General features: G+C 38.5%; 1 protein-coding gene across 15 annotated transcripts in view; it reads right to left on the bottom strand.

Annotated features, from left to right (window-relative positions):
• Kmt2c (lysine methyltransferase 2C) overlaps positions 1-13,364 on the bottom strand; it is a 230,470-nt gene that overhangs the window by 44,210 nt on the left and 172,896 nt on the right. For 10 of the 15 annotated variants that reach the window (XM_052719463.1, XM_052719473.1, XM_052719477.1 and 7 more), the window contains 10 exons: positions 13,301-13,348; positions 12,323-12,493; positions 12,158-12,190; positions 11,938-12,057; positions 6,949-7,081; positions 6,494-6,705; positions 5,300-5,373; positions 4,158-4,340; positions 1,893-3,800; positions 1,269-1,552 (listed from right to left, as the gene is read on the bottom strand). In XM_052719463.1, coding sequence (XP_052575423.1) covers positions 1,269-1,552; positions 1,893-3,800; positions 4,158-4,340; positions 5,300-5,373; positions 6,494-6,705; positions 6,949-7,081; positions 11,938-12,057; positions 12,158-12,190; positions 12,323-12,493; positions 13,301-13,348 — 3,166 coding nt within the window. The remainder of the gene's footprint in view (positions 1-1,268; positions 1,553-1,892; positions 3,801-4,157; positions 4,341-5,299; positions 5,374-6,493; positions 6,706-6,948; positions 7,082-11,937; positions 12,058-12,157; positions 12,191-12,322; positions 12,494-13,300; positions 13,349-13,364) is intronic. The other 5 variants (XM_052719471.1, XM_052719470.1, XM_052719474.1 and 2 more) reach the window with 3 other exon arrangements.

The following is a 13,364-nucleotide window of genomic DNA, read 5'->3' on the forward strand; positions in this document are numbered from 1 at the left end:
TTAAGAATGACGGTCAATTTAGAATTGGGATGAGAAAAAATTAAGTTAGTCTATAGGTTAAAAAGAAGAAGAAGAAATAAAGAAATAATACTGCTAAGCCCAATGGCAGTGAAAATGCAAGAGACTCTGAGAGGAATTGGGAGAAGAAAAGATGACAATCAAAATACATAATATATGAAAAAACTTTTAAAAAGTTTGTTTTTAAATAGACAAAACTGGGATAGTGCAATGGCTCAATGGGTAAAAGTGCTTGCCCTGTGAACAACCTGAGTGTGACTCCCAGGACACATGAAGGATAGAACCGATTCCACAAAGTTGTTCTCTGGCTGCCACATGTATCTTATGCCTTGCACACACAAATAGAATTTTAAAAGCAGGAAAGAAAGACAGAAAGAGAGAAAACTTCTTGAGCAAGCGTGACAACCACATTTTGTATACCCTTCACACAAGCAAAAAATGCCTATAATCCTAGTAAGGTAGAAATGGGAGACTAGAGCTTCCCTAGGGCTCACTGGAAAGCTAGTCTTGTCATATTGGTGAGTTCCAGGTTGAATGAGAGACCTTATCTCAGAAATATAAGGTAAAGAGTGATAGAAGAAGATACACAGGAATCAACCTCTGACCTCCACATGCACATGTACAAACAATGCCCCCGGCCCCACAACCCGCCTTCCCCCCCAAAAAAAAACAGCAATGGGCACAAACTACAACTAAGTTGTAATAGAAAGGGAAATAAAGAATATAATAGATACAGGTGCAAGATTAAATTGTGTGTCATGTTAAAGAGCTCTCTCCTTAAAAGACTAGCAAGTCTAGGTTTGTAATACATCTCAGCCCACTCGACAACTCAACTGGATCGCTCAAAGTTTCTAAAGGGAGGCACCTTTACAATTTGCAACTCTCTACAAACATCTTACAATTTAAACTAAAAGAGCAAAATGTATTGTTATCATCCATCACATCATAAGAAGCTTCATTAGGATGCAGTAGCTATAGTTTGGAAGATACAATTTGGTTGACATGATAAACTAAATCAGTAGGATTACAGGTATTCTGTCAATATTTAATGACAAAGGGTCTATCAAGAAACTTTAGAGTTCCTAGAGGGAAGAAGTCCATGACCTTTCCTTAGATAAAAACAATAATGACTGTATCTCACAGTGATGAAAGAAGTAGAAATCTGTAATAACTTCTTGCACAATAATACTATTTGTCCAGTTCCTTCTTCCAACATCAACTTAAATCTAGTGGGAAATTAAAAGCATTACCTAAATCCATGAGGTCTTATCCCCATACCAGCAACCTCTGGGGGATAGGGTCCCCGCTGATCTTTGGGGAAAACTGCATATCTAGGTCCTAGTTGAGGGATAACAGGCGATCGAATGTTCCCAGGATAGGGAGGTGGAGGTCGAGTGAAAGCCTGGTTGATGCTCTCTGGCTGCCAGTGTGGAAGGGGCATTGGGTGAGGTGTATCCTGAGGCCCCTTCTCTTGGCGACTAGCAATCTTCTTCTGCTGTTGTTGCTGAAGAATGATTTCACGCAGCTTTTGCCGCTAAATAGAAAGAAACAAACTTGTCAGGATTTATAATTCAAAACATTTAAAACACTCTCAATGTTTCCATTATGTGACTTGTGGCCAAATAACCACCATAAAAGAAAAGTTTTCATATTTAAAGATATTCCAACAACTTCATGAAGAATGCAATTGGATCCAGGTTAAATCCAATTTAATTGATGTTAATTTTGTTATTTTCATTTTTCCTTTTAATAAACTCTAAAGAATAACTTAAAAAAGAAAGTTTAACATTGTTGTAGAAGAAATTACATTTGTTTTAATGAGGAGCTTCCAAAGATAATATATGAAAAACATCTGAAAACACTATAATGTTTACCTGTCTCAGTTTCTCTGTGTCAGCTTGAGACATGTTCACAGTGTTCTGTGTATCAGTTCCGCCCGAAGTTGCCACGGGTCCAGGAAGCTGCGAGACACTGGAGAACTGCTGTCCTTGGGAGCTTATGGGAAGGTTTGAAGATGTGCTGAAATTTCCTTCTGACCCAGGACCTGGACGGTCAACAAGATCATGGACAACTTGACTAGTTCCAAAAGAGTCAGACTGAGGCCTGGGAGTCATTGGAGGCTGCTCATAGGGATCACGAGCAGCAGATGGGGAAGCACGGTTGAATGTGTCTGTAAGGCCAGGCCCAGGAAGCCTGGGTGTCTGGGAGCACGTATCAGGTGGCCTTATCAAAGGGCCAGGTAAACCTGGTACTCGGTTTTGTGCTGCTTGCAAAAAAGGATCCTGGTTTGGCATGAGGGCTGGTCTTGCACTGGAGGACCTAGTAAAACCGTCTGAAGTCCTTGGCCTTGGTGTTGCTGGTGGCTGAGAATAGGGAACAGAAATCCCAGGCCTTGGCGTTCCGAGATGATGAACATATGGATCAGCATGTCTCTGATTTACCACAGACGTAACAAACATGTCTGTCTGTGGAGAAGGCCTGGGAGTTGGTGGCTGCTGACTATATGGATCAATAGTGTTAGGCCGGGGAGTACCAGGAGGTTGAGAATAAGGGTCTGGATTGGATCGAGCAGTTCCTGAGGTTTGGGAATAAGAATCGATACCAGGGCGGGGAGTTCCTGGGGCTTGTGAATATGGGTCCTGAGATGCTGACCTTGATATGGTTCCAGGCTGAGAAAAAGCCCTTGAAGAATGAGTAAAAGAGTCACTCATTGCTGGATGTGGAGTTAGGGGAGGCTGGCTATATGGATCATTTGACTGATTATGAGAAAAATTATCTACAGGCCTCGGTGTCAAGGCAGGCCTTTCATAAGGGTCAATAGAGAGTCGTCTTGATGCCTGTGACACAGATCCATATGGATCCTGAGATGGAGGAGGGTGTAGTGGGGTCTTAAAAGGCCCATTATCCAGTGGGGCAGGTGTCAGCAAAGGTCGTGCATATGGGTCAGGTAGCCGTTGCCTTTGAAAGGCATCTGCTCTAGGAGATGGTTTAGTAAAGTGATCCGTGGTTCCAGCTGCTAGAGAACCTTTTGTAGTTTGTTCGGAAACCACAGGGGATCGAGGAAGGCTAAAAGGTTTGGGAAACTGATCTGTCATCACGGGCCTAGGTGTATCTGGAGGCTTTGCATAAGGGTCACTGTTTGTCATGGCGGAAGCACATAAATCTCTGGCTGGGGATGGCCTAGTGGTTGATGTTTCATTCATCTGAATAGACCTCGGTACTGAAGATAGAGGCACACAGTTTTCCACTGGTGTAACAGAACTTCTTCTGGGAAAACTATGGCTCCCAGGAGGTGGTCTAGGAGTACCAACCATTTTTGCATAAGGATCCACTGGAGATGGTGGTCTGGAGTGAGATGATCCAGGTGAGAACATCTGTGGAGAAGGTGGCTGAGAACTCTGGGACTGAGAGAGACATTCCTGAATGGGTATTCGGGATGGGGTTGAAGGAGGGGGTGGAGGTTGTGGCTTGACAAACACATCATCTGAAGGTGTGGAAGCGGGGGCACTGGGTAGGTGTTTGGAGAATAGGTCTTTTTGGAATGTCTGTGCAGGAGATGCATTTCCATTGCCAGGCTGAGGTGTCAAGGGACTTTGTGCTCCACTACTTGGAGTATCTGAACCAGAAGGTACCAGAAGGTGCTGAGAACCGAGTTGCTGCTGCTGCTGCTGCTGCTGCTGCTGTTGCTGCTGCTGCTGCTGCTGCTGCTGCTCATTCTTCACCTGTTCCAGCTTCTGTGTGGCTTCAATTTTAGCTTGTTGCTTACTTTTCTGACGCATTTGCTGTTAGGACAGGAAAAAAAGAACATAAAGAAGAAAACAACTATCATGGAGAGAAAGGCAGCACAAAGTTCATCACCTGATGTCAGTACCTTGCACACTGCTTCCTAGTTCATAAATTCTTAACAACAAAAGAGATATCATCATAGGATGTCCCATTTATGCCTGGAGCAGTATATTATCTGTAATAGTTCAATAAATATCTAAGACCAATTTGAATATATACTTTACCAAAAGGGAAATCTATTTTAATACTTCTCAAGTTCTATTAGGATCTATATTCTGAAATAGCATAAATACCTCTCTTTCTCAAAAAGCAAAAATGCAATTTAAAATCCAAATCACCCAAAAAACCCATACCTGTCTAAATTTCCATTCTTGTTCATGCTCCGATTCTCTCTGCTTTAAAGGGTCTTTAAAAAGATCCGAATCGATGCGGGAGCTGGGATCAATGCTGTCTTGCTGTTGTTGCCTTTTCATAGAATCATTTGACATCTGAACTTTATTAATGCGTAAAGCAGCTCTGTTATCTCTGGCTTTTTGCTTTGATAAAAAGAAAGAAAATATGTCCCAGTGTTTTTAAGATATAAAAGTTGTGTTAATAGTTGAAATATCACTCTTGAAAACTTAGTCTCTCTCTGTTAAAAAAGAACCTGGATAGTATCCCATTGCTACAATGCATGCTACTACCAGGTAAAGACATTTCTATATATGTACTTTAAGTACAGTAAGAAATCCCAGTGTAATAGAATATATTTTACTATAATTCAAACACATCGTTAGAACAAAGAAATAGCATGTCCCTCAATTGAAAGAACTGAAATTAAAACAGCTGAAAATCTGAAAATTACCATCAAGGAAAATTAGACATAAGAAAAACAAATTCTATCACTACTAAATTTAAGGTAAAACAAACCACAGAATTATCCCTCAGCCCTGCCCCTCATTAGCTCCACCCAAAGTTATCATTATAACTGAAAACTGGTTCGTGGAAGACCTTGTAGATAACAGTAGCATTTTTTTCTACAACACGGCTGCAGCTGTGGCTCCAGCTGAAGTAAGGGTTCAGTCAAGGTCCTCCTCAGGAGAAAGGAAGTCACTTATCTGAACTGTGAGTTCTCTTATCATTTCCAGCTATGGTGATATTTCAGAACTCCTTAAAGGAAGTGTGTTTCTTTCAAGATGTATAAAGATTCTTTTGTAAATCTCATACATAAAAAAAGAAAACGAATCTCATCTTCAAATGCAGTACTATCTTTTAAAGAGATAAAACAATTTTAAGATGAGATGAATTAATTGTGCCCTTAAAATACTCTGGTCTGTTAAAAAGTGTTCTGTTTTATAGTAAAAGAAAAGAAAGAATAATAAGTTAATATAACTTTAAAATAAAACTAACTTTAAAAGTTTTCTAAGTATTGACAAGTATTTCTTTTCATTACTTCATTAAAATAAGTTTCAAATATTGTGCTTAAAGATCTAACACATAGGAATTATTTAAATACCACATATGGTGCTCTTTCCTGAGAGCTGGCTTTTCTCCACAACTTGGCAATTTGTTTCACTCGAGTAGTCCAATCTGCAAAAGCACAGAAGACACACTTTCAGAAATATGGTGATACAGTGTTGTAATAAAAGCTACTAATAAACTGGTTATCATCTTATTCAGATCATACTTTAACACAAAACAGGTTGAGTATTAATAATCTGAAAATCAGAAATCATCTAAAATTCAAAATGTTTTGAGTTCCAACCAGCAATCTCAGCTGGTGATTCAGTCTTAGCCTTAACAAAACACACTCAAAATGCTACAGAAAATTATCTTTCAGGCTTTATGGACCAGGCATAGATAAAACAAATGAAGATCTTGTTTGGGCTAAAGATCTTATTTGGGCTTGCATTCCAAGTATAAGATATTCCCTATGATGGGGAATGGAGAGAGGTGGGGCTCAGTGTAAGTTAAGATCACGGATGGCTCTTCCAGAGGACCCAGGTATGAGTCCTAGTATCCACATGGGGCTCACAACCATCTGCAACTATAGTTTCATGGGATCCAATGCCCTCTTCCAGCCTCTGTGGAAACCAGGCATCCTGTGGGGGAGAGGGTGCTCATGACCTCCCACACCTACCTGGGGAGCTACTGACAGTTGATGGATCTAGGGGAAGAAGAATCCATTTCCTTTATGGGAAAATTTCCTTTACAGGTATGACCCGTAGGAGTTAGACAATGCTCCAGTGGCTGGATCCTATACCCAGGAGCATATAGGCACCACAAACGGGACTCAGTGGGTTATTTTTTGTTTTTTTGTTTTTTTAAAGGAGGACACAAAGTTGGAAGGGGACTAGGGGTGAATCTGGAAGGAGTGGAGGAGGAAGAATGGATGACACTGATGATCAAAATACATGAGAAGGTCTCAAAGAAGAAAAAATGTACTTAATTTAAAAAAAAAAAAGAATTGCAGAGCATTAACTACCTCATACTTGAGCACTGATAGGACCTAGAAAACTGACAATCTCATAAATTAAAGAAAGTTTTGGGAAATATACAAATGAGAACAAGGTACTAAAGGAATCTGTGTTGCCAGCAACCAGGTTAGATAAACATTTAATGAAAAAAAGACTTTCTAGTGTATTCTTCAAAACAAAGGCAAGGCATTCAAGAGAAAGCTGTTAAATATCATAATACATCCATGACTGACCTGGGAATTCTTCCTTTAAATTAGGGAAATTAATATTTGTGTAGAGAACTGGTGCTACTGTTGCCATCTCACCAAGAGCCTCCTCCTTCTCCCACTTCAGTGTGCTCCTCTGGGCATTTGACATGGTATCATTTTCTCCTTCCATAGAGGGAGCTGGCACCCAGGAGCTGTTAGGATCACTTGCAATTGCATTAAATGCTGGACTTTTATCCCTGGAAAAATAACAAAACACTTTCATCACTTCATCAACAAGGAAACTTTCTACTAATACTGTGCCCCAATACTACTGTAGTTAGGATTTGTTACAAAATAACTTTAAATATGCTTGATGATCTTAAGGAAAACTCACAGTAAATGTAACAAATACTAATATCATGCATAATAATTTAAAAGATTAAGATAGAACAAAGGCTGGTATAATTTAAGTTTCTACAGAAAGTAAGATTTTTAAATACCTGACATCAGAATAAGGGGATTGTGCTATAGCAGGGAAAGTCCCCAATCCACTTCCAGGAGGCAAAGAATTATGTGGAAGATGAGGACTGGGTCCAATAAGGCCATTCATGAGTGGCATCCGGGAAAAAACATCTTAAAGGAGGAAAAACAATCATTTAATTTACTTTGTAAAATATTCATAAGTGAAAAGTGGCTTAAATACTTAACTATGTAATACTATTTCAAAATAGTAATTTTTTCAACATTATACTATATAATACAGACTAAAAAAGGTGATGAACTTGATTACAAAATTTTGAAATGTGGTCCAACTCTGTAGTTTCACAAAACCTTAAAGCACTTATGTATTCCTCCATTTAAGAGAAAAGATGTGGAAGTAAAAAAGATTGTTAAATGTCACATGAGTAAACAGGAACGCATCTCTCCTTCATTATTTACTTAAATAACTTTTAGAGACAAGAACTTGCCACATAGCCCAGACTGTCCTTGAACAGCAGTCCTGCCTCAGCCTTAGATTGCTAGAGTTCACCACACCTGCCTTATAGTTAAGTGAATCATTTTCAACTCTACCACACCTATCTAAGTTATACTAGTTTAAAAAAGAACCATTTTGAGGATGACTTCATAGAAAAAAACTGAACACTTATCTTACTAACCTGAAGAAACATCCACTTACTTTATCTCGACCTTCTTGAAATTCCCTTTTCTGCTTCTTAACTTTCTGTATTACTATTAGAACACTACACTCTGTCTCACTTTCTTCTCACTCTAAATGCAAATTAACTTGTACATTCTGTCTCTAACAAGACTATATGAGAGTTTTGCACTCACTCTCTCTATCCTTTTTATTTTTACCTAACTTTTAAAAAGGGAAAAGATAAGCTGGGAGGTGATGGTGCATGCCTTTAATTCCAGCATTCAAGAGGCAGAGGCAGGCGGATCTCTTGAGTTTGAGGCCAGAGCAGTTCCAGAACAGCCAGGGCTACACAGAGAAACCCTGTCTAAAGAGGGGAGGGGCTAATAAGAAACATTACAATTGATTAATGTAAGTTAGATGGGCTGAGCACAGACTTATACTTCAGTATATACCTCAGGAATCTATACTCTGCTAGCAATATGATTCTCTGGGGAAAAAAAAGTCTCATTCTTCCCTTAACTCTGGTTTCTAACACTAGAAAAATAACATGTATTCTTTCATCTATGGAGTTGACTAATTGCAACTGCCTACAAGTCAGAATGAGGTATGTATGTCTCATTTCTACCAAAATAAAAGCCATGTATTTAACTGCCTAAATACAGGCATACACGAATGTACACATACAATGAAGGGTGGAAGGAAAAGGAGAGAATCCCTTTGCACATGGTTTTAACGCACTGTCTGAAAAGTCTTGAGTTATGGATTGTTTGTTTATATTGTTTAATTCACTTAATTTTTACTCTCTCACATCCATTCAATAGATTAATAGAATTCTATTTTTTCATGTGTATGTGTGTTCACTTTTGTGCGGATGCATGTGTGCACACAAGGGTGTGAAGGTTCAAAGTTGCTGTCCAGTATCTCTCAACTGCTTTCCATTTTGTTTATTGAGGCAAGGGTCTTTCCCGGAACCCAGAGTTCAACAATTCTAGCTAGTGTAGCCAGCCAGCTTCTCTCAGGACCCTCACTCCTTACTCCACCCAGTCTCTGCCTCCCAACTGCTGGGATTAGAGGTGGGCCTGGTGGGCTACCACACTCCCCCAGCTTTTATGTGGGGGCTGGCTATCTGAACTCTAATCCTTACACTTGTATGGCAACTGCGTTATCCACTGGGCCATCTCTCTAGCCCATTACTACAATTTTTATTTCCAAATTAATTTCCAATATTGACACCAGAACCCTACACCAAACAGGTTAATTTATAACATCATTTCATCAGCATGAGTCTTCACTGGTTCTGAGAAGCCTGGATGAAAAGGGCTAACTGCTTCTGCCCAGTTTCCATAGATGTCAATAACCTAGAACTAATATCCATTTCTAATTTGATCTTTCTAGGCACTATTTACCTCCATCTTCTGCTCTAGAAAATACAAAAGTTGTCATTCTTGACTACCTGTCACTATATGTATGTATGTGTGTTTATGTGTGTGTATATATGATCACACATTTTTACCCTTAAATTGGAACTAACATTATTTCAAACATGAACATTGAAATCTAGGTGTTTTATGCAGCTCTACTTGAATTAAACTTCACTGTAAGTCAATGGTCTAATTAAAGTCTACAATCTTATATAGGCTACAGGCTCAGGAGGATGGTCAACCTTTTATTCATCTTTTTTTTTTTTTCCCGTATATTTTTTTTTTTTTTGAGACAGGGTTACTCTATGTAGCCTGGCTGTGCTGGAACTCATTCTGTAGACCAGACTGGCCTTAAATTCAGAGATTTGCCTGCCTCTGCCTCCCGAGTGATGGTATTAAAGGCTTGCACCACCACCACCTGGCTATTTTTCTTTTTAATCATCCTAAATTTTTTTTTAAAATAAGATTGTGCAATGAAGTAATTTTCTTAACAACTAAGGTCTTTATAAATGTGTACATTTGTAACTGATTTGATCTCTAAAATATATACTTTCAACTATAAAATACATGAAGAAAATTTGTCTTTATATATTGACAAGAAAAATACTGAAGAATTCTTAATCATTGAAAAGCATGAGAAAACAATTGCAGTGGTTGGCAACCTTCCAAATGCTGTGACCCTTTAATACAGGGTCTCATGTTGTGGTGACTCCCCAGCCATAAAATTATTTTCGTTGCTACTTCATAACTGTAATTTTGCTACTGTTATGAATCATAATGTAAATATTTGGGAGATAAGAGATTTGCCAAAGGGGATGTAACCCACAGGTTGGGAACTATGATTTTAACAGTTAAGGCAAGAGTTTTGCCCAATTGTAAATTCAATGTTTAGTCTGGAAAACCTCAAGGAAGATTTACATTTAACAACTAAATTGGTCAAAATCTAAATATTTCCAGTATTTGTGCTATGGAATTTTATGTGTATTCAAAAAATGAACAATAAAGAGAATTTATTAATAAATTTAATTACATATAAAAAGTAGTACAAGGTTATAAAGATATCATTACATTACATAATCCAGTACACCAAAGCATTAGCAAAGGACACATATGTTATTCTCTTTAGTTATTAAAATATGCACTTCCTGGGTATGGTGGTGTACACCTTTAATCCCAGCACTCTGGAGGCAGAGGCAGGTATATCTCTGTGAGTTTGAGGCCAGCCTGGTGTATACAGCAAGTTCCAGGACAGCCAGGGCTATACAAAGAAACCATGTCTCAGAGGAAACAACAACAATAAAAACAAACAAACAAACAAACAAACAAACAAAACCATGTACTGTCTGTAGAATCCTAAACTCCTTTCCTGGGGAGTCGATACCGATAGCTCTAAATCTCTCTTCCAATATATTCCTATAGATCTTAATTCTTGATTATCGTATTTCAGCTTTCCAGAAAGGAAAAAAACTGAAGTCTTGAACCCACTTTACATTGCAAATTGTTGCTAGTAATAAAAAAAAATGGGCTAATTTCTAAAAAATTTCACAGGAATTTAAAAATGGGCAAAAGCTACCGATTGACTCCGAATATAGGTCCAATGATGAACAGAATGAGAGTCAAATCTTTGAGGAGATCACAATCTAAACAGATAAACTAACATCCCAGAAAGCATTTATATTTGTGCCACACACTGCAAATGAAAGCAAATGGGGATAGAGATAAGCATGTTTCAGCTCTGAGGAAATAACAGTAAAACTGAGACCAGATTTGTTGAGCTCAGTTGTAGCATGGACGGTATGGTCAACCAAAGAGAGTACTCATGTGAGGAGGAGCAGAATGAAAAGTGAGTTAGGGTGGGACTGGGGAAAGAAAAGAGGTCAAGCACCAATACAATCTCACTACTGCAAAAAAAGATCAAGTCTCAAGATGAATCATGTGAGTTAGAGAATTTCATGGAGCTTGACTGGAAGTAGTATTTTTCTTTTTTTTTTCTTTTTTTTTTTTTTTTGGTTTTTCGAGACAGGGTTTCTCTGTGGAGCTTTGCGCCTTTTCCTGGAACTCACTTGGTAGCCCAGGCTGGCCTCGAACTCACAGAGATACACCTGGCTCTGCCTCCCAAGTGCTGGGATTAAAGGCGTGCGCCACCACCGCCCGGCTGGAAGCAGTATTTTTCAATCATTAGCAAAGTGGGTTTTCTCCTATAAGTTTGTGTTATGTGGCACTAAAGAACAGGGCTGTGTGTGTGTGTGTGTGTGTGTGTGTGTGTGTGTGTGTGTGTGTAATAAAAAACCATGCTGCAGCTGGAGAGATACATCAATTAGTAAAGTGCTTGAAGAGCATAAGAAGTTGGGAGAGAGGAAGGGAGAAGGCTGAGTAGATAAAGGCACTGCTTGTTGCCAAGCCTCAATACGCAATAGATACCCAGGATGCAAATGATGGAACCTACTCCTGCAAGTTGTTCTCTGCCTTCCATACATGTGCCAGAGTGTATGTGCCCACACAGCTATACACACACAGAAATAAATTAGAAAAAAGAATTAATGGGGTTCCAAAAATGAACCAGAAAGATGGTTCACTGGGTAAAGGCCCTTCTTACCAACTTGAACAACCTGAGTTAAATCTCTGAGAACCACATGGTGGAGAAAGAGCCTTGATTCCTGTACATTGCCCTCTGAGTGCTACATATCATGCACACACACACACACACACACACACACACACACACACACACACACACACAAGCTTGAGCACAAACACTCTACACACTCAATAGGTAAAGATATGAAGCTGGGTATTGTGGTGCTCTCAACAACCAACCAAACAGGATGGCTCTTGAGGAACCCACCTGAGGCTCATCTTGAGTGCACACCTTCACATATACTTGCAAATACACACACAAACGGAACCATGCTTAGAAAATAGTAGCATACCCTGATTGTGCATTGGCAATAGCTGTGGTGGATGGGGAGGCTGTGGTAATGGAGCTGGCTGAGTGGTAGCAGGACTAAGGACAGCAGTAAACAAGTCTTCAACATCCTTTCCTCCAAGCTCTGAGTAAAATAATCACAGAAATAACATGAAAATTATTAGGACTCATTCAATGGTGAATGCCATCTTTTTATAAAGTGAAACAACAAAATACAAACATACCTGGAATTTTATATAACTTTCCAAGAATTGCTCCTAGAATAAAAAAATTAGTAATAATTATCTATACAATATAGGGATATAAAATAGCATTTAATTAATAGAAAAAATATGAAAACAAGTCCAAACATAAAATTGCATGCAAAAAGCTTTGAAAGTCATATTTACTCATGTCTTTTAGAAAGCCTAGATGTAGGGCAAATATTTTACCATCTGTGACCATTTTGTCTAGCTCAGGACTGAGGATCCCATCTAGCTGCTCTTCACTTAATGGTCGTGAACTCTGACTGACACTTGGCTGAGGCAAAGAGGAAGCATCATCAGCAATGGGGCCAATATCTAAAAGAATAAGGTAAATAAATGAAAAGGTAAGTCCAGCACATGCACAAAATGGACATTATCTATATGCATTAACACACACATTGAATTAAAAGAAGCCTACATTTCTGAATTATAATTGTCAGGATTCTAGTAGTACTTTGGATAGGCTATTACTAAACTTAGCTACAATGTATCTATGAGTTTATATGACACTTGACATTATCTTTTCTTCAAAATAAGTACATTTCCTGAGGAACAAAAGACACAACTGATTTCAACTTGGCAACATCTGCAAAATTTAACTCTATTAAGAATCCATAAGACGCCATTACATGAAAAAACTGTTCTAATTTGGAAAACAGTGATATCATCAGGTCAACTGTCAAATACAACATGTGAAGCAGGATACACTCAGTTACAGCAGGATACAGCTTAATAATCATCTTTTGTAAACAATTTCGATTATAAATTTTAAAATATTTTATAGTTATAATCTGAAAATATAAATTATGTTCATCATCTTATAACATCTAATAATAGTATCCTATCATCTATTTCTTTCTCAATGCCATTAGTCTTACATTTTAGTCTGCTTTTATTTAATTTTGTATTAGAAACTATTTAGAACAAAACCATTCATTAAAATTATTAAGGAAGTCACTGAAAGCACTATGCTTTAGCTGTACACAAGAAGGAAAAAGCAATGTATGGATTAGTGATGCATTAGCACTACTAATAAACACGCATGCACCTACAGGCTGCCAGCTGAGACCACTACTAAGAAAGCCTACTTCTAGTCAGTGCCATCCATTGCTCAGTTCTTACCAAAAGGGAAGGGTGAGCTCCCAACCTGGAAAGTGCATAAATCAAGACCTACAAGACCCAAACC

The sequence above is a fragment of the Peromyscus californicus genome, unplaced genomic scaffold, assembly GCF_007827085.1.
Source record: "Peromyscus californicus insignis strain IS unplaced genomic scaffold, ASM782708v3 Scaffold_6__1_contigs__length_162567912, whole genome shotgun sequence".
Taxonomy (NCBI): Eukaryota; Metazoa; Chordata; class Mammalia; order Rodentia; family Cricetidae; genus Peromyscus; species Peromyscus californicus.